Source organism: Rhinatrema bivittatum, chromosome 5 (genome assembly GCF_901001135.1).
Source record: "Rhinatrema bivittatum chromosome 5, aRhiBiv1.1, whole genome shotgun sequence".
Classification (NCBI taxonomy): domain Eukaryota; kingdom Metazoa; phylum Chordata; class Amphibia; order Gymnophiona; family Rhinatrematidae; genus Rhinatrema; species Rhinatrema bivittatum.
Genome location: NC_042619.1, coordinates 54,281,172 through 54,301,548, shown reverse-complemented (window position 1 = coordinate 54,301,548; position 20,377 = coordinate 54,281,172). Strand labels below are relative to the sequence as shown.

General features: G+C 45.3%; 1 protein-coding gene across 1 annotated transcript; it reads right to left on the bottom strand.

Annotated features, from left to right (window-relative positions):
• Positions 1 to 5,266: 5,266 nt before the first annotated feature.
• Positions 5,267 to 18,639, bottom strand: ENDOD1 (endonuclease domain containing 1). The gene is made up of 2 exons (XM_029602373.1): positions 18,238 to 18,639; positions 5,267 to 7,260 (listed from the first exon to the last, which is right to left on the bottom strand). The coding sequence occupies exons 1-2, from the start codon at positions 18,532 to 18,534 to the stop codon at positions 6,172 to 6,174; spliced, it is 1,386 nt and encodes a 461-aa protein (XP_029458233.1). The 5' UTR covers positions 18,535 to 18,639; the 3' UTR covers positions 5,267 to 6,171.
• Positions 18,640 to 20,377: the final 1,738 nt, after the last annotated feature.

The window sequence follows — 20,377 nt, the reverse complement described above, 5'->3', positions numbered from 1 at the left end:
GCTGGCTTTCTCACACGTGCACACATACAAGCACTCTCTCACTCATTCCCCCTCCCTCCCACTTCCGTTCCTTCCCTATAACTCAACTTCCTTGCTTTACCTCCTCCCTTACTCACATCCCCTTTCCCTTCCCTTCCCTCCCTTTGGACTCCCCCTCGCTTTTCTTTCTTCCTTCTATCAGTAGGATAACATCAAAAGCAGCCCACAGCCCGGGTCTTCTTGCTGGTGGGGAATGGGAACCCTGCCAGCATGTCATCTTCAGGTGCTGGTGCTGCACGGGTGATCTTCTTGCTGGCAGGGAGTGGAAACCCCTCCAGTATGTCATTTTTAAGTACAGTGCCGCATGGGGGATCATTTTGCTGGCAGGGAGTGGGAACCCAACCAACATATCACTTGCGCCACCACCACCATACAGGTCTTTCTGCCGGCTTTTCATCAAGCACTGATTAGATGCAGGGTTGGAAACGCAAAGTAAGGTGACAGCTGCAAGGGTATTTTTTTTTGGGGGGGGGGCATTTTCTGCCACCCCAAAATTTTACCGCCTGAAGTGGCTGCTTCACGCTACCTCATTATAGGGCCGCCCTGGTGCCTATTGACAAATTCAGGGCTTGTGTTCTATTTGAACCCCATTGTACATATAACAATATACAGGTGTGCAAATGTATTTTGCTATTTGTTTAGCTGTAAATGTTTAGTTAAGCTAACCCAGCATCTTCAGGTGTAACATGCCACTGCATTCCCAGGTTCAGCATTCCCCCCTGCACCAGGGATTTCAACAGAAACAACACACTGGTGTCATGACACACCGGTTGAGAACCGCTGGTGTAGAGTCTTGGGTATGGCAGGCAAGGCAGAGTGGTAGCAAGACCCTCAAAATGTAAAGTATAGGATGTGGAAGAAAAACCTCAACGTGTAGGATAAGAGTTATAGCAGAAAGGCAGAAAAATACCCAAGTTGTACAATCTAGGATATGGCAGCAAGGCTGAATGGCAGTAATCCCCCCCCCCCCCAAGATGTAGCATAAGGGGTAAAGCAGCAAGACAGAATGGCAGAAAGACCCCTCCAAGGTTTAGAGTTTGGGGTATAGTAGCAACGCTTAATGGCAGAAAGACCCCCAAGGTGTAGAGTCTGGGGTATAGTAGCAACGCTTAATGGCAGAAAGACTCACAAGGTGTAGAGTCTGGGATATAGCAGCAATGCTGAGTTACAATAAGACCCCCAAAGTGTATTATAAGCCAGAGATATAGCAGCAAGGTTGAGTGGCAGCAAGACCCCCCAAGGTATAAAGTCTGGGGAATGGCACCAAGACCCCCCAAGGTCCTGCCACTTGCATGGAAATTCTGAGAAATAGAAAATGCAGATTGATTTTCAAGAAGACCAACTTTTCCATCAACTCCACCTGCTCTTCCTGGGGGTGCTCTCAACACCATCAGTATCATCTACCTCCCCCAACTCACTGAAGGCTAAGACCGAACTAATTAAAGCTCCCAAATTTGTTTCGGCGACTAGCTCTTCAGTATCTTCTGATAAAGGAAATAATTTTTTGAAACTACTGTCTCCATTACCTCAGAAGCAGTAATCATGGAGGAGCATGCTACTGGTTTTGAGTGTTTCACGTCTGTTGTCCCTACCCTGCTAGCAGCCTCCGATAGCTTTCCCACCTTTTGCTTCTGCTCCAAAACAAGAGGGAGATGAATAGGTGGTGGTGGTGGTGGTAGCACATGCTCTCCCAAAGTTAAGGTGCTCATTAAATATTGTTAATAACATACAGTATATATATTTATTTATTTGGAACTATTACCCACCTTTTTGAATAAGTTTAGCGGGAGGACTCCCTTTTTTCTCACTTTACTATTGCTTGTGCTCCTGACAGGCTGGGCCAGCTCTGCAGGGACACCCAATCATCTGCCCTCTGCCATTCTCTCTTCTTCCCTTTGCTCACAGTGGCATGATGGAATTGGAAGTGACTACTCGAGGTTTTGATATCACAATATACTTTATTGATACTGTACCACTCACTAGTATAATACCGACTGAGTGACTGTCACACACACACTCAATCAAGTTGACAGACTAACGTCAGTGTTTAGCAAGCACAGTGCCAAACAAGCAGAGTTAGCAGCTTGCTAGTGATACAAACTCGGTCTCAATCTTTCTAGGGCCATCCCTCACAGTGTGTGAAAAAATCTCTCACTCTCACACATACACAGTGTATGTGTGTGCACTTCTAACTGACTGTTTTTGCACAAAAATACCTGTTAGAAAGAGCATAAACTGAGTGGAGGAGTAGTCTAGTGGTTAGAGCAGTGGGCTATGACCCAGGGAAACCAGCGTTCAGATCCCACTGTCACTCCTTGTGACTTTGGGCAAGTTACTTTACCCTCCATTGCCTCAGGTAAAAAATTAGATTGTAAGCTCTGTGGTGATAGGGAAATACCTACAGTACCTGAATGTAATCCACTTTGAAGTACCAAAAAGTGGAATCTAAAAATAAATAAACTGGCAAGGCTGTGCTTCTCTTCATTACAATCTGGCTGCAGATAAGCAGTATTGTGTAGTCAGACAGAAAAGATCACTGCTGTTCTTCTTATCTGTATCATCAGCCCCAGTGAACAGACAGAAACTAGTGCCTCTGTGACTTCAGTGAAGATAAGGAAAAGATCTTTGCTGATGCCAAAATTCGTCTTGTTTTTTTTTTTAAAGCTTTTCTTTGATTCTATGAGAGCTTCTGTAAAGACAAGCTTTCCCTCTGAAATCCAACAGAGAAAATGAAATTTCCTTTCACATGCTCGGACCTTTCAGTGGGAGAATGTTAGCATCTCTTGATCCAGATGCCAGCTGTAGGCTAGTTTAAAAAATGTTTCACCTTGATTGATCCTCCCTCTTGTCTACTTGCCATCTTCTCCTACCTTGGCTCCAACCTGGCTGCTACTTCACACAGGCGTTGGTTGGTTGTCATAGTTATTAGTCTCACTGCAGCACTTTTAAGTGGGTCATAGACTTGAATGAGAAACACAAATAAAACAAAAATGTTTGTTTAAATTCAGAGGCAACCTCAATTCATATTTGGGGGGGTTGACAAATGAAACAAAAATGGTCTTGTTCATTGCATTTTACCCATTTGTTTCAAACAAATGCACATCCGTAGTGCATCTTCAGAACCAAAATCTATCATAACCACCAACACCACTAAGAACCCTCCAATACTCCCTGCATTCCTGCTCTCATGTAACACGTTGAGATTCAGAGACACTGGGGAGGGGTAAGGGGGTTCTTATCGCTCAACTTACCCTTCCATGTGGGAGTGAGTGGAGGGCAGGAGTATTCAACACAAAGCCTATCATAGGTTATGTTGATGGCAGAAGACTTCAGTGGATTGTATGGTAACTAAAGACATTTCCACCCCAATGACTACACTGTTGCCTCTTTTCTACTTTTTCCTATTGCACCTGCAATAGCTACTTTGTTGAACTTTGTAGCTAATTCACTGCCATCACCCTGCTAGCATCAGCAGTCAATGAGATGCCAACTGTACATTAAGCTTGTTGCTAATGCATTATATTGGAGGGAATTTTTAGGCAAAAAGCTGAAACTTCAAGGTTATAAGTTAAAGGGCTACTCTAATTCTTATGTGACAGAGGGAATGTTTATGATTTTTTTCAAGTAGAAATATTATATATCATTATAGTTAACACACTCGTTAAATAGTCTTAATTATATATATATATATATATATATATATATATATATATATATATAGTTAACACTATATATATATATATATATATAGTTAACACTATATATATATATATATATATCATATATATATCATTATAGTTAACACACTCGTTAAATAGTCTTAATTATATATATATATATATATATATATATATATAATTAAGACTATTTAACGAGTGTGTTAACTATAATGATATATAATATTTCTACTTGAAAAAAATCATAAACATTCCCTCTGTCACATAAGAATTAGAGTAGCCCTTTAACTTATAACCTTGAAGTTTCAGCTTTTTGCCTAAAAATTCCCTCCAATATAATGCATTAGCAACAAGCTTAATGTACAGTTGGCATCTCATTGACTGCTGATGCTAGCAGGGTGATTGGCAGTGAATTAGCTACAAAGTTCAACAAAGTAGCTATTGCAGGTGCAATAGGAAAAAGTAGAAAAGAGGCAACAGTGTAGTCATTGGGGTGGAAATGTCTTTAGTTACCATACAATCCACTGAAGTCTTCTGCCATCAACATAACCTATGATAGGCTTTGTGTTGAATACTCCTGCCCTCCACTCACTCCCACATGGAAGGGTAAGTTGAGCGATAAGAACCCCCTTACCCCTCCCCAGTGGGAGGGGTAAGGGGGTAAGGGGTAAGGGGTAAGGGGTATGTATTTATTTATTTGGATTTATTTCCACCTTTTTTAATAAAAAAATCTGTCCGAGGCGGGGGTACAGCAAATATTGTTGCAGTTGATAAGCCATTATTAACTCAATGCTAAACATACAACAACTGTGCAAGTAACTCATTGCCAATTGGTTTCTCCTTCTGCTGGTGAGTTGTTTTCTACCCATCTACTAGTGCATCAGCTTTGTAATTCGCCACAAACGGTGGATGTGTGCGAGTAATAAATGTTATTATTATTATTATTATTATTATTAATAAAGGTCATCAAGATCCTGCGGGTAAGACTTCTTTTCTCTCCTGATGATGGAGAGAGACTGTGCTTGGGTGTTCCTCCCTGCTGATTGCTCGTCAGTAATTAGTCCACACCCTGTTCCTTTACCTTAAGGAGCTGCACCTGCTTTCCTTGTTCCCACTCACAAATCAGAGGCAATTTTCAAATGTGTGCGGGTAATTTTAAGGTCCACGGGTGCTCTTCCCCAATGGACTTTGCACTAGTACTCAAAGGGAGCTTACACGTGTACTTTTCCTGTGGAAAACTGCCCAGGGATAAACTACCTGTAGACATTTACACCTGGTTTTTTCCCCCTGTGGCTACTTTTTCCTTTATAAACCACGTGCACTGTTGCATCCTCTGCCCTACCTCTGCCACCCCCTCCAGCAATGCCTCCACTCCACCTGAGTAAAAGAACGAGCACGGTTCTAGAACATGCAAACTTTTACCCACAGCGAGGGTGGGCAAGTTTACCCATATAACTGATTTTTCAAAACGGCCCTCTATAAATGGCAATAATCATGGGTCAGAACATTTTCTGTCTTATTCCTGAGGAGGCCTTACTTATGGACAAGCAGCAGCGTACAGTTTTTAATCATTTTCAAAATGAGTAGAGAAGCAACACAGAACAACAACACTATATGGCAGATGTTGAATCCTTTCTTCCCCCTAAATTTGGATTGTGCCATCTTTTATTGCACCTTACAGATATGCCCGGAAACCCTAGCACATGTTACAGAAACAGACGTTTTTCAACATTAGACAGCATAAACAGCATACCCAAGCATGCTAAGGCTGACATCCAAGCCAAAGTTTGCTACACCTAAACTATTATTAGATTCTTTCCTCTCTGTAACCCACCACCATCCCTAATGCCACCTTATCCTAGTTGGTAACTGCTATACAAAGCAGTTTAATCCTCCCTCCTCCCCCTCTCCCCCCTCCCCACACACTCCGAGCCCTCCTTGGTTGCAGTATTGGAGATGCTCAGTATTGCAGAAATTCACAAATTGGTCAAAAGATTTAAAAAAAATTGTTTTTCTTCAAGTCTGAGCAGAGGAAGGTCAAACTGAGTGCCTTCCTCATCTTCTATAACACCACTGGGCCACTAGACAGGCAAACATATCTATGGGATTATTGCTTCATTCTAAGTAAAGATCTCAGCAACAGTCCTTGCCTTGCATGCAAACAGGGAAGAAATATACTTAGCACAAGGTGAATGTGCAGTCCCGCTTGTGTGACTAGATATCCAGGGGCCACTGGTCACCACAGTTGCATAATCCAGACTCTTTTCAGTAAGCGGGCATTAAGCAATGCTAAGGGAGTTCCTGTGGAATTACTGAACATCAAACGAGATCAAGACCTGATTAACAGTGTGAGAAGAGAGAGGTACCGCAGAAATTTGACAGTGATCGACCAGTAACTGTAAAGCGTTACCTCCTCTACACCAAACCTATTATTGCCAGGCCCACGAGTCTACTTTTATAATTGTGAATCATCATAGCTTTCAGTGTGTCCAATCACCCGTTGGAGAACCCTTTTCAGCCCAAAGCTGACAACACAAAAAGAGCAATCTACAAGGCCTATGACAGCATTTATCATCAGCATCAAGCTGCCACAAATTCCACTGGCAATGTCTTTGCCAACAGTTGGAACTGCACAGATAGTGTAAACAGGGAAACTAGCAATGTCGAGGAGAAAGTGCACAGGAGGGCTGATTATCATACCCACTACCGTCAGCACTCTGCCGATAATTTTTACAAAGCCGCAGAGAATATTTCCTACAACACGTAGGGTGTCGCAAGGAATGTTGAAAAGCACCGTGCTGACCCCTGTGATATAAGTGATGACTCCATTGCACAGGCTGCAGATTCCTCCTGCCACCAGGTTATAAAACTGCTTGACAATGAACCACACCACATAAAAAATACTTTTCACAATCCCAATGAGAATGTGAGCAAGGAGCCTGACAGTCCAGAAGAAGGGTCCTGTTGCCGCCACTCCCTGAGTAGACTTTAGTTGGCTTATTGTTTTCAATATTTCCTCCTGCTCTGCATTTTTGGGGTCCCCACCGCAGTTGTCCGTGAAAACCTGTGCTCCTCCAGGGAGACGTTTCCCCAGCTCTTCCACGGTCACGCCTTCTAGGCTGCTTTCGTCTGTCATTTTTTTAATGAATCCCATGGACCATGCCTCGGGAGTATTACAACAGGCTGCCAACCAAAGAAACTCAGGCACTGACACTTTGTCCTTGATTTTGAAGTCAGAAGGCACAGCCCCTGCCACAAGGTACAGGTCTTCCCCACAGAGCTGGATCAGCCTTCTTCCTATATGTGCAACATCCGTGGACCAACCTCCCGTGGAACCTTGCATCACTGGAACAGTATCGGTAAGCGCGTAGGTAGCTTTCTGGGAATCATCTTCGTCAAGACAGCCAGGGTTCAGAGGCTCTGGTTGATAATTGGAAGATGTGTAATCCTCAGTCAGAGCCTGATTGGTTCCAAGACCATCCACTTTATTTGTGGCATCTGCTTCATCCATCATTTCCTCAATGTTGCTTTCAGGGTCATCTAACTGCAAAATGACAGAGAACAGTTACTGAGTGGGACACTTTTCAGCTGCAAAGTTCCATGCATTTGTATATAATCAGAAAATATTATCTGCAAAGCCTTATATTATAATATGTTTTACATGACTGACAGTTTAAAAATCAGTAATACCAAAATTATAAATGGTTGCAGATAGAGGATTAAAATTGTTGGATGAAGACATATCTCACTGCTCAGAAAAGGCTTGTACACATTTGACTTAAATGAGATCTGAAGTTTGTGGTGCACTGGTGGGGCATTTTCCTACTATTCAAAATGATTCAGTTCTTAAAAGACGAGTGAATTATGAGGAACTGCAGAAAGACCTTGCAAGACTCAGGGACTGGGCATCTATAAAGCAGATGAAACATAATGTGGATAAGTGCAAAGTTATGCACATAGGGAGAAAAAAATCCTAACTTTTGGTACGCAATGTTGGGCTTTGTATTAGGACGATCGCGCGGCATCATTGTGGACTTTATGTAGAAATCATCAGCTCAGTATGCATCAGTGGTCAAAAAAAAGCATTTTTATTTATTTATTTATTTTAGATTTATATTCCGTTTTCGCACTTTTTTCAGCACATCAGAGTTAATAGAATGTTAAGAATGATTCAGAAAGAAATGGAAAATAAACAGAATATCATAATACCTCTGACCACACCTTGAGTACTGGGTGCAGTTCTTATCACCCCATCTCAAAAAAGTTAAAGCAGAACTAGAAAAGGTAGGGAGAAGGGCAATAAAAATGATAAAGGGGGTGGAACTTATGAAGAAAGACTAAACATTTTAGCGTTCTTCAATTTGAGATGACTAAGGGGATATGATGGAAGTTTATAAAATCATGAATGGGTTGGATTACCAACACTCTATGAAAGTAACAGGTAGAAGATTTAAGACAAATCACAAAAAATATTTTTTCAGTCAATGCGCAATTACGGTGTGGAATTTATTGCTGGAAGACAGGTCAAGGCAAGGGGTTTGGACAAGTTCCTGGAGGAAACGTCCATAAACCAGTACATTTATCCCTGGGAGTCAGCGACAGGAACTGGACCTACTCTTTGGGGTCTGGCCTCGATGGACCTTTGATCTGACTCTGCATGGCACATCTCATGTTCTTATGTTCCCTAGAAGTCAGCTGGAGTGAGGGGAAATTCATTTTGAGTTTTGCTGTACTGCATGATGTTTGGGGACCTCCCACGATGGCATTTACAGTCTTTACCACTTATTCTCAGCCAATTCACTAGTTCGTACAGATTCAAAAATAAAAGCGCCTTTCTTCCAGCTTTCTAGGCCTTCTCTGAAACACTGATTTACGTGAGAGCAGAAAGAAAGTGCTGGTTTTCAGAACCAGCGTGGTCATGTGCTCTTTGATGTGCTGCTAGACGTTATGGAGCAAAGAGAGTTAAACCTGGTGCTGATGCCCGCTGCCCATGTCTCCACCGGTCCCTGTGCCACTGCTTGGCATTGCCGTGGAGAGTTTTCCAAGGTTCAATCCCCATGCTAGACCCCAGGGGGAGGTGTTTTATGGCAAGGATTCTTGACTCCAAGTCACAATGACCGTATAAATAAATAAATAAGTATCAGCTATATTTGGTTCTAAAAATGAAGTCCCATTGCATATTTTGGTTATGCTGAGCATTAGACCTGTTTGCGGCCCATGAAGAATCATGCCTTGTGGTGTGTAACCTTGGAGAAACAGTTGTGTATTTAGGGAGCCCAGAAATTCTGCTGTCACCTGAGGAAATTAAGAAAAGGTTGAATCTAGTCAAGCGCTATTTTCCATAATATGACGTTTATTCCTACTTGATTTCTCTGTCATTAATCTTTCACTACCGTCCTTAAGGAAGCTAACATCCTGAGGAGCTCCCAGTTTTGCAGAACTCAGTTGTCATGATGCACAAATTTCTATACTGGGGCAAGGATATTGTCAGTTTTCTGCCAAGAACTGGTTTGTTACAACTGTCAACTAATTAATTACCTGCTGGGTGTGGCATCAAGTTAAAAAAAAAACCAACAACCTTGTTTTGAAGCACAGCAAGAGGGCCTGGGAGAAAGTAAGAGCTAAGTTCCCTAGCGACTAGGGCTTCCTGATAGGAGGGAGCGGGGGTGGGGTACAGTACAGTATGAAATGCTCCTGTGAATCACTTATAGGAAAAGTAAATCGGTGCTGTGGTTTGTATTCGGAGAAATCCCAAGCTATTCCCTGGGTCGGCGTGGCCCAAACGTTTGTCTGCTTTAACCCCGTTTTAACATTTGAAAATTCAGATAAGCCCAGGCAATGGCCAAGACAAAATACCAGGACCTCCACTGCTCCTTCTCCTCCTCCATTCACCTAAAGCAGAGAAGTCGCAGCGGTCAGCACTGGGCTTTTGGGCCAGTGTGTGTTAAGGGTCCCTGGCCCTCTGTACAGGGAGCCGGTGCAGGAGGAGGGAGTGGGACCCATTTTTTTTTAGGAGACCACCATCCACTGATTTTGTTACCCCCAACTGGAGTCCTGACCCACAGTCTGGCAACCACTGCCATGGGTGGTTGGCTGGTAAGACATTCAAAGAAAGCAGTTCAGGGAAAAGCTCAGTTGTCTAGAGGCTCATTGCCCATGTGCTGGAAGACGAATTGAACCCATGTGAGGTCCCAAGAGTTGGATCCTGAAGGGAGTGCAAGGGGTGACTGCTACACTATTTTTTTTCCACTCTTCTTTTACTTAAAATGAGATTCGGGAGCTGCATTTTGTGGCCCATTTCTTCCCTTTGGCTCTCACGTATGAGTGTTTGCATGCAAGACTCTTTGCATGTGCCATGTGCCATGTGCCGTCTAAACCTAAAACAATCCTTGTATTTTAGAATTTCTTTGCAATATTGAAACTTTATTTATATTCTTTAGCATTTGCCTGGCCTGCTGCCATTTTCTTGTGCTATTGGAGTGCTTTTTAGATTTTTCACTCATCAGCTACTTCTGCATGCTTTTAACTTTAAAATCCAGGTTAAGGTCCATATTTGCACTACCCAAATGTACCTAAGACCCTTGCCCAACAATTTGCAGCCACCCAAATGGTTAGGGAAGATGCCATGTTCAAAGCCATCAGAACCTGCTCCAACTTTGCCCATTGCCAAGGGAAGTTTAAAGCCGGGGAGGCATGGATCTTCATTTACTGTAAGTGAAGGGTTTCCTCCAATGGCACGGTTCTCTCCTCGCCTTCCCTTCATGGCCCTGGCTACTCTGGCACAGGGCTTCCCAAAGCTGTCCTGGGGACCCCCCCCCCCCCCCCCCCCCCAGCCAGTCGGGCTCTCAGGATATCCACCATGAATATGCATGAGATACATTTGCATATACCGAGTCTCCATGGTATACAGTTTTCTCTCATGCGATTAGAGAGAGACGGAATTGCTGATGTGTATTTAAGATCCTGTAGCGCATCAAATACATTGGAGAGCACTGCTCATCAATCACACTGCGGCACAGGATATATATTTTTTTGACTTGAGACCATTTGATGTACATTTACATTTGAAACCTGGACACTCAGTAACTACAAAACGATAAATTTGAGCCCCTGACGCAGCCCCATTGAAAGAGGGCAAAACTCGGCCTGAGTCGGGCTTATTTTCAAATTTGTTTCTCTGTTCAATAAAGAAATCCAGATCGGACATTTGGCTGCTAATTCTGTACTGTTGCCCCCACGGCTTTGTTTGGAAGCCTCCCTTGCTGTTTCTTCAGTCAAACGAACTAGGAGCAGCTACAGCCGTTTCCCTTAAAAATGAAACACTGGATTCAGGCAAATATATCTTATTCACATTGGGGCGGATTTTAAGAGCCCTGCTCGCCTAAATCCGCCCAAAACCGGGCGGATTTAGGCGAGCAGGGCCCTGCGTGCTGGTAGGCCTATTTTACATAGGCCTACCGGCGCGCGCAGAGCCCCGGGACTCGCGTAAGTCCCGGGGTTCTCCAAGGGGGCGTGTCGGGGGCGGGCCCGGTCGTCGCGGCGTTTCGGGGGCGTGTCGGCAGCGTTTTGGGGGCGGGTATGGGGGTGTGGCTATGGCCTGGGGCGGTCCGGGGGCGTGGCCGCGCCCTCCGTACCCGCCCCCAGGTCGCTGCCCGGCGCGCAGGAGGCCCGCTCGCGCGCGGGGATTTACGCCTCCCTCCGGGAGGCGTAAATCCCCGGAGAAAGGTAAGGGGGAGGTGTAGACAGGGCCGGGTGGGTGGGTTAGGTAGAGGAAGGGAGGGGAAGGTGAGGGGAGGGCGTTAGAGGATTCCCTCCAAGGCCGCTCCGATTTCGGAGGGAATGGGGGTAGGCTGCGCGGCTCGGCGCGCGCCGGCTATACAAAATCCATAGCCTTGCGCGCGCCGATCCAGGTTTTTAGCAGATACGCGCGGCTCCGCGCGTATCTACTAAAATCCAGCGTACTTTTGTTTGCGCCTGGAGCGCAAACAAAAGTAGGCTATTTGCGCTCCTTTTAAAATCCGCCCCATTAGGAACAGCTTCTTTAGACAGTTTAAGAAATTTTTAAACATCTCCGGTCGAGGGACACTTTGGGAAATGTAAAAAAACCTCAAATTTTATCTTCTATTATAATTCCCTGTGTTCTCCATCTGGTAGCATAGTGAAGCAAGAACTTTAATTATAGAGACACTGGAGTCAGATATAGTGGAACATTTCTCCTTAGTCTGTGAAATCTGCTTTGATCACCTGGGAGTCGGTCTGAGTCTGGGTAGTCACACCTTCAAGGTTAACCAATGCAGAGTCAATCCTCTGAGTTAGGGTACATTCCAGCCTTGTGATAGCAGTCCATGAACATCTAATGCTAAGGGCTCGGGCCTCCTCACTTGAACACGAGTAGAGACCTTGGCCATTCTATGGGTAGGCGATGGTAAACAAGCAACAGGGGATTCTCCAACCAGCCCTTGATTCTTCAACCCCCAATCGCCGACTGAAATATTTTATTTTATTTATTTAAAAACTTTTCTATACCGTTGCTAAGTTAAATACCATCGCAACGGTTTACATGTAGGCACATATTTAATGTAGGTAAAAGTGTACTATAGTACATTCTAACAGGTGCCGTCAAAGTTTCGGTTACAATATATCATTAGACATAGTCATACATTAAGCGCCTGAGGAGCCTGGGGACAAACATGGCTTAGAGATGTGGTGGTGACATTTTACACTGAGGAATTCCCTCCTAGTGCTGCACGATCAGCTTGTGTCAAAAAAACTGAGAGACTCTAAGGTGGGCTGAGATAACAAATGGGTAGCAGTAGGTTCAGTTGGGAAAAACTGTTTCTTTTCTTTCCCATGCCTTCCAGGGGCCGAACAGGAATCAGAAGGAACCAAAATCGTGCAGAGGGGGTGTGTCCCTTAGGTGTGCGGCTTTGGCGCACTGCTACTCCCAAGCTTTTAAGTCTACCAGGAAAGGCCTCTGGCTTCGGGGGAGGGTGTCCAAAGCGGAGCCCATCACTAGCCTGCACGGGGCTCCTTTCACGGGGTCTTCCCCTAATTATTTTAGTCAATGACGTGTGTGTGTGTGTGTGTGTATATATCTGTTACAGAATGAGAAGCATACATCGCTTACTTCCTTTTAATACAGGACTAAAGTGCATTTAAAAAAAAATCACAGTACATGAAGCCTAATCACCTGCTATAGGAGACTGTGATTTTGAATCACCATGTTTTTGTTTCGTTTTGTTAAAAAGACATTTTATTAAAAACTATTTTTACTGTAATAGGAGAAAGTTGACTTCTGATATTGCAGAATGACTGTAATCCCTCTAGGAGCATGGGAAGCCAGTTGGATGCCCTTCAAATGCTTTAACAATCTTACAGCTAATTTCCCAGTTGCTGTACAGCATATCTTCTGTGTTCCTTTTAGGCAGGCTGCTCAGCATCTTTCACAGCTCTTACATCAGAGTGCATTGCCTGCACCTTTAACCTTTTGTGCTCTCCCCATCTCTCTCCCCCCCCCCCCCCCAGTACAGCTGGCTAAACACAAACCTTTCAATCTGCTCCTCCTCTGGCATTCCCTGCAGCTGCAGTGTGGGAAAGGGGCTGCCAAATGCCCCTGCAGAGCTACAATTCACTGCTCAGAGACTCTTGGAACAGCAAAAAATAACCCAAGGAAAAGCTGCAAGAAAAGACATGCTGCCAGCCTCCAGAAATCTCGAGTTGTTTGCTATCAAGAAAGCAGCATAAATCTTCCCCCTCACCCCCCACCTTGGACTACAGAGCCTTTTTTTAGCGAGTTCAAATACTTTCTCGCATAGTTTTCCCTCTCAGGCATCCAAACTCAGACTTCTCCTGCCATCAGCAAGGAAGGCTGCAAGCCTCCTTGGCAAGGGAAGCCCAGGCTGCCTGGTTTTTTTTAACCCTGAGCTAGAGGGGATTTTGTGCTTAATGGGCCTTTCAGAACAGCAAACCTTCCAGTTGGCTTTTAATGCCTTTTCTCGCTCTTTTCTGCAAACACCGTGGGTTTTCTGCCAGGCTCTTTGAAGCTCTGAAACAAGTAATGCATTAGAATTAGGGAGTGGAAAGGTAACCTCGCCCTACGTCCTTCCCCCATGCATGACATCTCCAGCAAATTCTTTGGGGCATGGGAGGAACCTGACTTGCAGCTCGAGATGTTAAAATATGTGTGATTTAATTGAGAGCTCCCAGGCCCAGGGTTACCAAAGGACCCAGTGAGTTTTGTTTCAGTGTTTAGTGTTCTTGCTGTGTTAAAGTCGAGAGTTTGGGCTCTGGGTCAGCCCACCCTGATCCAGACTAATCCTCGGGGTTCCTGTGTTGTTATTGCAGAGCTGCTGAGGAATACTCCAGAAACAGAAGCAAGAGTTAACCGGGTAAATGTAACCTCAGGACACGCTGGAGAGATTAAGTTCCTGGATGGAATAAATGACTGCTTCATGGAGCAATCGGTTCAGGAACCGATAAGAGAGGGAGCTATTTTAGATCTAATTCTTTGTTCAATGCAGGATTTGGTACGAGAGGTAATGGTAGTGGGGTCACTGGGCAATAGCGATTATAACATGATCCAATTTGAATTAATGACAGGAAGGGGGACAAGAAGTAAAGCCACGGCTCTAGCACTAAACTTTCAAAAGGGAAACTGATAAAATGAGGAAAATGGAAAAAAAATCTGAAAAGTGCAGCTATAAAGGTTAAGACGTGGAATGGTTTAAAAATACCATCTTAGAAATGCGGTCCAGATGTATTCCACACATTAAGAAAGGTGGAAGGAAGGCCAAACGATTGCCGGCATGGTTAAAAGACGAGGTGAAAGGGGCTATTTTAACCAAAATAATTTCCTTCAAAAGCTGGAAGAAGGATCCATCTGAAGAAAATAGGAAAAAGCACAATCATTTGCTGGAAAGGGGTACGATGAGCGAGGTAATCAAATTTGCAGATGACATAAAATTATTCAGAGTAGTTAAATCACAAGTGGAATGTGATAAATTGCAAGACAAGTCTATATATGCATCATCTTGCAAGACAAGTGCAAAGTGATGCATATAGGAAAAAATAATCCATGCTGTAGTTATATGATGTAAGGTTCCATATTAAGAGTTACCACCCAGGAAAAAATCTAGGTGTCATAGTGGATAATACACTGAAATCATTAACCTAGTGTGCTGCAGCGGTCAAAAAAGCAAACAATATTAGGAATTATTAGGAAGGGAATATTGATTAAAATGGAGAATGTCATAATGTGCTTCTGTATCACTCCATGGTGAGACCGCACCTTGAATACTGTATGCAACTCTGGTCGCTGCATCTCACAAAATATTTAGTTACACTGGAGAAGATACAGAGAAGGGCAACCAAAATGATAAAGGGCATGGAACTGCTCCCTTATGAGGAAAGGCTAAAGAGGTTAAGGTTGTTCAACTTGGAGAAGAGACAGCTGTCAGGGGTATGATAGAGGTCTACAAAATCATGAAAGGATTTGAACGGGTATATATGAATCAGTTATTTACTCTTTCAGATAATACAAAGACTAGGGGGCATTCCATGAAGTTAGCAAGTAGCACATTTAAAACAAATTGGAGAAAATTATTTTTCACTCAATGCACAATTAAGCTCTGGAATTCATTTTCAGAGGATGTAGTTAAGGTAGTTAGTGTAGCTGGGTTTAATAAAGGTTTGGATAAGATCCTGGAGAAGTACATAAACTACTGTTACTCATGTTGACTAAGGAAATAGCCACTGTTTATTACTGATATCGGTTGCACGGGATCTATTTAATGGTTGGGTACTTGCTAGGTACATATAACCTGGATTGGTCACGGTTGGAAACAGGATGCTGGGCTTGATGGACCCTCGGTCTGACCCAGTAAGGTAATTTTTATGCTCTTAGAAGGCAGGAAAAGGCCAATCTATTGCCCATCCATCCCCACCAGTGGCTCAGCTCTAAAATCCCCACCGCTCCTTCACAGTAATCCTGAACACACTTCTGCACATACTGGAGCCCACACAGGTGCCACTGAAGGCTCCCCATCCAATGACCAAGCTCCTGGAGGAAGCCTTTTAGCCTGTCCTTGTTTAATAACTGACATCACAAAGCACTCCGGGAGCTGTAGCCCTGCTTCTTCTACTTGAAATCAGCACCAGGGGCATCAGACTGGATCAGGCCTGGCTTACAAACGAGGCTTGTCCCAATCCTGACATCAGTTACTGTGGTGGCTACTAGTAAAGTCTGGGTTTTCAGTTCTGGAAATATGTCCAACCAGATAGGGAAGCTTTGCTTATGGAAACTAAAAAAAAAAAAAAAAAGAAATAAGAAAATACCTTTCAGGATAGGGCACAGAGTAGCCATAAGGTTAATTCTATATTTCTGTATCACCTGCTTCCAAGTATCACCAAGCGCATGGTCACTACTGAAACAAACTGGCCTGCCCTTGCTGATCTCTGGCTTTGTGGTGGTGGTGGTGTGGGTAAAAATTTAGCAAAACATAAAGCCAAATAAGGAACTTTCTCATACATGAATGCAGCTTTGTGAATGAAATGTCATGAAAACTCGTAGCAGCATATAAAACACTGCAGCACTGAAAGTCCACCAGCATCAGAAGGGACGGCACTAAACTTCCACATTATTCCCAAAATTAAGAACACTTGGACTTGGGATCTTGTATTTAAAAAATATATACAGGAGCTGCTGGCAATGGACTTGTTTCTTTCCGAATGCCGAAATCATTGCAGGCATCATCCAGTTCTAGTAGTTGGTTGCTCGCTTGGAAATTTCCTGTTGTATCTTACCATGTTTACCTGTGCTCCGGAGTCTATTTCAGTCCCCTTGCTTCAATGACCTGAATATATACCTCTGCAACCATAATCATCTGCTTCACTGCTTCATCCACTGTAATTGCCTCATATAATTCCTATTCATTTCAAGAGATCTCAGTTTGTCAGACTACAAGCTTGGGTGTTAAACTCACTTCTGATCATGCTCCCATTTTTTATTTTTTTTTAGATGTCCTAGAAACCCATATCATGACAATGCAAAGAAATGCTAATCTAAAAGTGCTGGGCTTCCCCAAATTCTGAATTTTCAGGCTTTGTGCCTATATCTGAATTCTATGATGTTACTTGGAAAATCTTTTTATTTCGGGGGGGGGAGGGAAGGAGTTTTATTTTACCAGCTCCCCCCCCCCTTTTTTTTTTTTATAAATTGCTTGGCCCTTTTCCCTACCAGTTCTCTTTTTGGTCCTCTCAACATTTCACAGATAAATAGTCTCTCTATGCCGATGACCTAGGCACATTTGCTTTAATGAAGTCACCCTGCTACTTAATTACCATCTGTCCTCGTGCCAGCATTCACTGTTAGGGGCTCTGGATACTTCACTGATAGTCCGCTGGACTGATGTGAATGTGACGCCATTGTGACATTGTGTCTGAACTACTGATGTGAAAGAGACCCATGCAGGGTCTGACCTCACTGCCACACCCTAGCACTATGAGCTGTGGCACACCATCCAACTATAAACTCATAACTACACTAGTATGTTTCCTCTGAGAGACTGTACTGATATTTAACTGCTAAGGATTGTTGTTGGGTTTTTGTTGTTGTGTATGACTGATGAATATTATTAAACACAAGTTTCTCCACACTCAAAACAATAGCACTCTGAATACTTCAAGGGTTTATTTGTTGTTGGGTTGTTTGTTTGTTTTTTCACAGCTTGCACTAACTTCTGCTCTTGTATGACATGTGGATTTACAATTCAAAGCATTTTTTTTAGCTACCCAAAGAACATAATTAAGTATAAAAATGATGTTCGGTCAAACAACCTAACCCTTTTTCCAGGTTCTCCGATTTTGAAACTCAAAAATCATGCAACCAGTTACTAAGGAAGGCTGATCAAAAAACAGGGATAGGGGCAGGATAATATGTGCGCCGGTTTTCAGGGGGGAAAGAACTGATTTTATCAGTGCCTGGAAAGCTTCCCTCTCTGTGGCACCACCCAAGGGATGGGGGAGGGGCTCTGCGCGGGAAAGGAGTAGCGCTGGCGGGGAGGGACCTTTGCGCGCTGGCCCACCAACCCCACAGGGTGTGCAGCTGTGGGCTGAGATCCGGAAATATTCCGATCTGACTTCATCCAAAGGCTCCTCCTGCTGTACCAAGTGACAGGAACGGGTGCTGACCGTGCCGGAGCCTCACAGGCTCTTATCAATTTGCTGAGAGAGGCACAGCCGAGGCGGCACCCGCGCAACCCCTGCGCCTGATTCAAGCTGTCAAAAGCTCATCCCCGGGCGTTTTCACCAGGAGGGCTCCTCCTCCCGTCACCAATGCTGCACCTTACCACCATCCCAGGCTCGGGACGCGCACTCCCTAAATCCATTCCGCCCTTTCCCGGGATGCACGTCCATCCCACCCCACGGCTGGAAATGCGAAAGGAAGGGCAGGGCAGGAGGAGGTGGTGGTGGTGGTTGCCCTAGAGCCTGGGTGGGTGCGATCTCCGGGCTGCGGGACTCTTACCTGGGGCTCGATCAGCCAGCTCCTCGCCTCGGCCCCCGCGGCCTCTTTGTACTTGAAGGCCGAATAGACGGGCAGTTTGTGCCTGGTGCTGTAGAGGGTCGCGAAGCGCCGCTCGCCGCCCTGTTGGTGGCAGATTTTGACGCAGGAGTCCTCGGCGAAGCCCTCCGGTGGCTGCTCCCCGGGAAAGAATTCATTGCACTCGGCGAAGCCCTCCTCGCCGTCCCGCAGCAGCCGGGCCCGCAGGAGGCGGGGGAGGGCAACGATGCAGATGGAGAGCGCCAACGCTGCTGCCTTCATCCTTCCTGACTCCCTCCTTTACCTGCGTCTGGCGGCGGAGCCGGACGGGAGAGAGAAGGAATTTGGGAGTAGCTTGCAGAGGAAGTGAAACCTGAAACCGCAGACAGGCAGTGCACATTGCACAAATGAGAGGTGCCAGGAGCTGCAATGAGACAGAACCAATCCCCCCCCCCCCCCCCGCACACAGCACAAATGAGAGATGCCAGGAGCTGCAATGAGACAGAATCAATCTCTCTCTCCTCCCCAGAGCACACAGCACAAATGAGAGATGCCAGGAGCTGCAATGAGACAGAATCAATCTCTCTCTCCCCCCCAGAGCACACAGCACAAATGAGAGATGCCAGGAGCTGCAATGAGACAGAATCAATCTCTCTCTCCCCCCCAGAGCACACAGCACAAATGAGAGATGCCAGGAGCTGCAATGAGACAGAATCAATCTCTCTCTCTCCCCCAGAGCACACAGCACAAATGAGAGATGCCAGGAGCTGCAATGAGACAGAATCAATCCCCCCCCCCCCCCAGCACAAATGAGAGATGCCAGGAGCTGCAATGAGACAGAATCAATCTCTCTCTCCCCCCCCCCCCCCCCCCCCCAGAGCACACAGCACAAGTGAGAGATGCCAGGAGCTGCATTGAGACAGAATCAATCTCTCCCCCCCCCCCCAGCACACAGCACAAATGAGATATGCCAGGAGCTGCATTGAGACAGAATCAATCTCTCTCTCCCCCCCCCCCCCCCCCCAGCACACAGCACAAATGAGATATGCCAGGAGCTGCATTGAGACAGAATCAATCTCTCCCCCCCCCCAGCACACAGCACAAATGAGAGATGCCAGGAGCTGCATTGAGACTGAATCAATCTCTCTCCCCCCCCCCCCCAGTACACAGCACAAATGAGAGATACCAGGAGCTGCATTGAGACAGAATCAATCTCTCTCCCCCTCCCCCCCAGCACACAGCACAAATGAGAGATGCCAGGAGCTGCATTGAGACAGAATCAATCTCTCTCTCCCCCCCCCCCCCCAGCACAAATGAGAGATGCCAGGAGCTGCAATGAGACAGAATCAATCCCCCCCCCCCAGCACACAGCACAAATGAGAGATGCCAGGAGCTGCAATGAGACAGAATCAATCCCCCCCCCAACACACAGCACAAATGAGAGATGCCAGGAGCTGCAATGAGACAGAATCAATCCCCCCCCCAGCACACAGCACAAATGAGAGATGCCAGGAGCTGCATTGAGACAGAATCAATCTCTCTTCCCCCCCCCCCCCCCCAGAGCACACAGCACAAATGAGAGATGCCAGGAGCTGCATTGAGACAGAATCAATCTCTCTCCCCCCCCCCCCCAGCACACAGCACAAATGAGAGATGCCAGGAGCTGCAATGAGACAGAATCAATCCCCCCCCCCCCCCAGCACACAGCACAAATGAGAGATGCCAGGAGCTGCAATGAGACAGAATCAATCCCCCCCCCCCCAGCACACAGCACAAATGAGAGATGCCAGGAGCTGCAATGAGACAGAATCAATCCCCCCCCAGCACACAGCACAAATGAGAGATGCCAGGAGCTGCAATGAGACAGAATCAATCCCCCCCACCTCAGCACACAGCACAAATGAGAGATGCCAGGAGCTGCAATGAGACAGAATCAATCCCCCCCCCCTCCTACACACACACACACACCCAGAGCACACTGCACAAATGAGAGATGCCAGGATCCGAAGTGGGGCAGGGGGTAGGAATCCTCAGGATAAATGTCATGCAAACTGCACAAATGAGAGATGTACTGTCTATCAAATTTTATGAATGTTTTATTTTCTTGAAAACCATAGTGATTGTA

Bases quoted from the DNA above. Each gene is read 5' to 3' on its own strand.
- ENDOD1 (XM_029602373.1), bottom strand. From the start codon at position 18,534: ATGAAGGCAGCAGCGTTGGCGCTCTCCATCTGCATCGTTGCCCTCCCC. The intron at 7,261-18,237 runs GTAAGAGTCCCG...GTCATTTTGCAG, and splicing joins GCTGGCTGATCGAGCCCCAG to TTAGATGACCCTGAAAGCAA.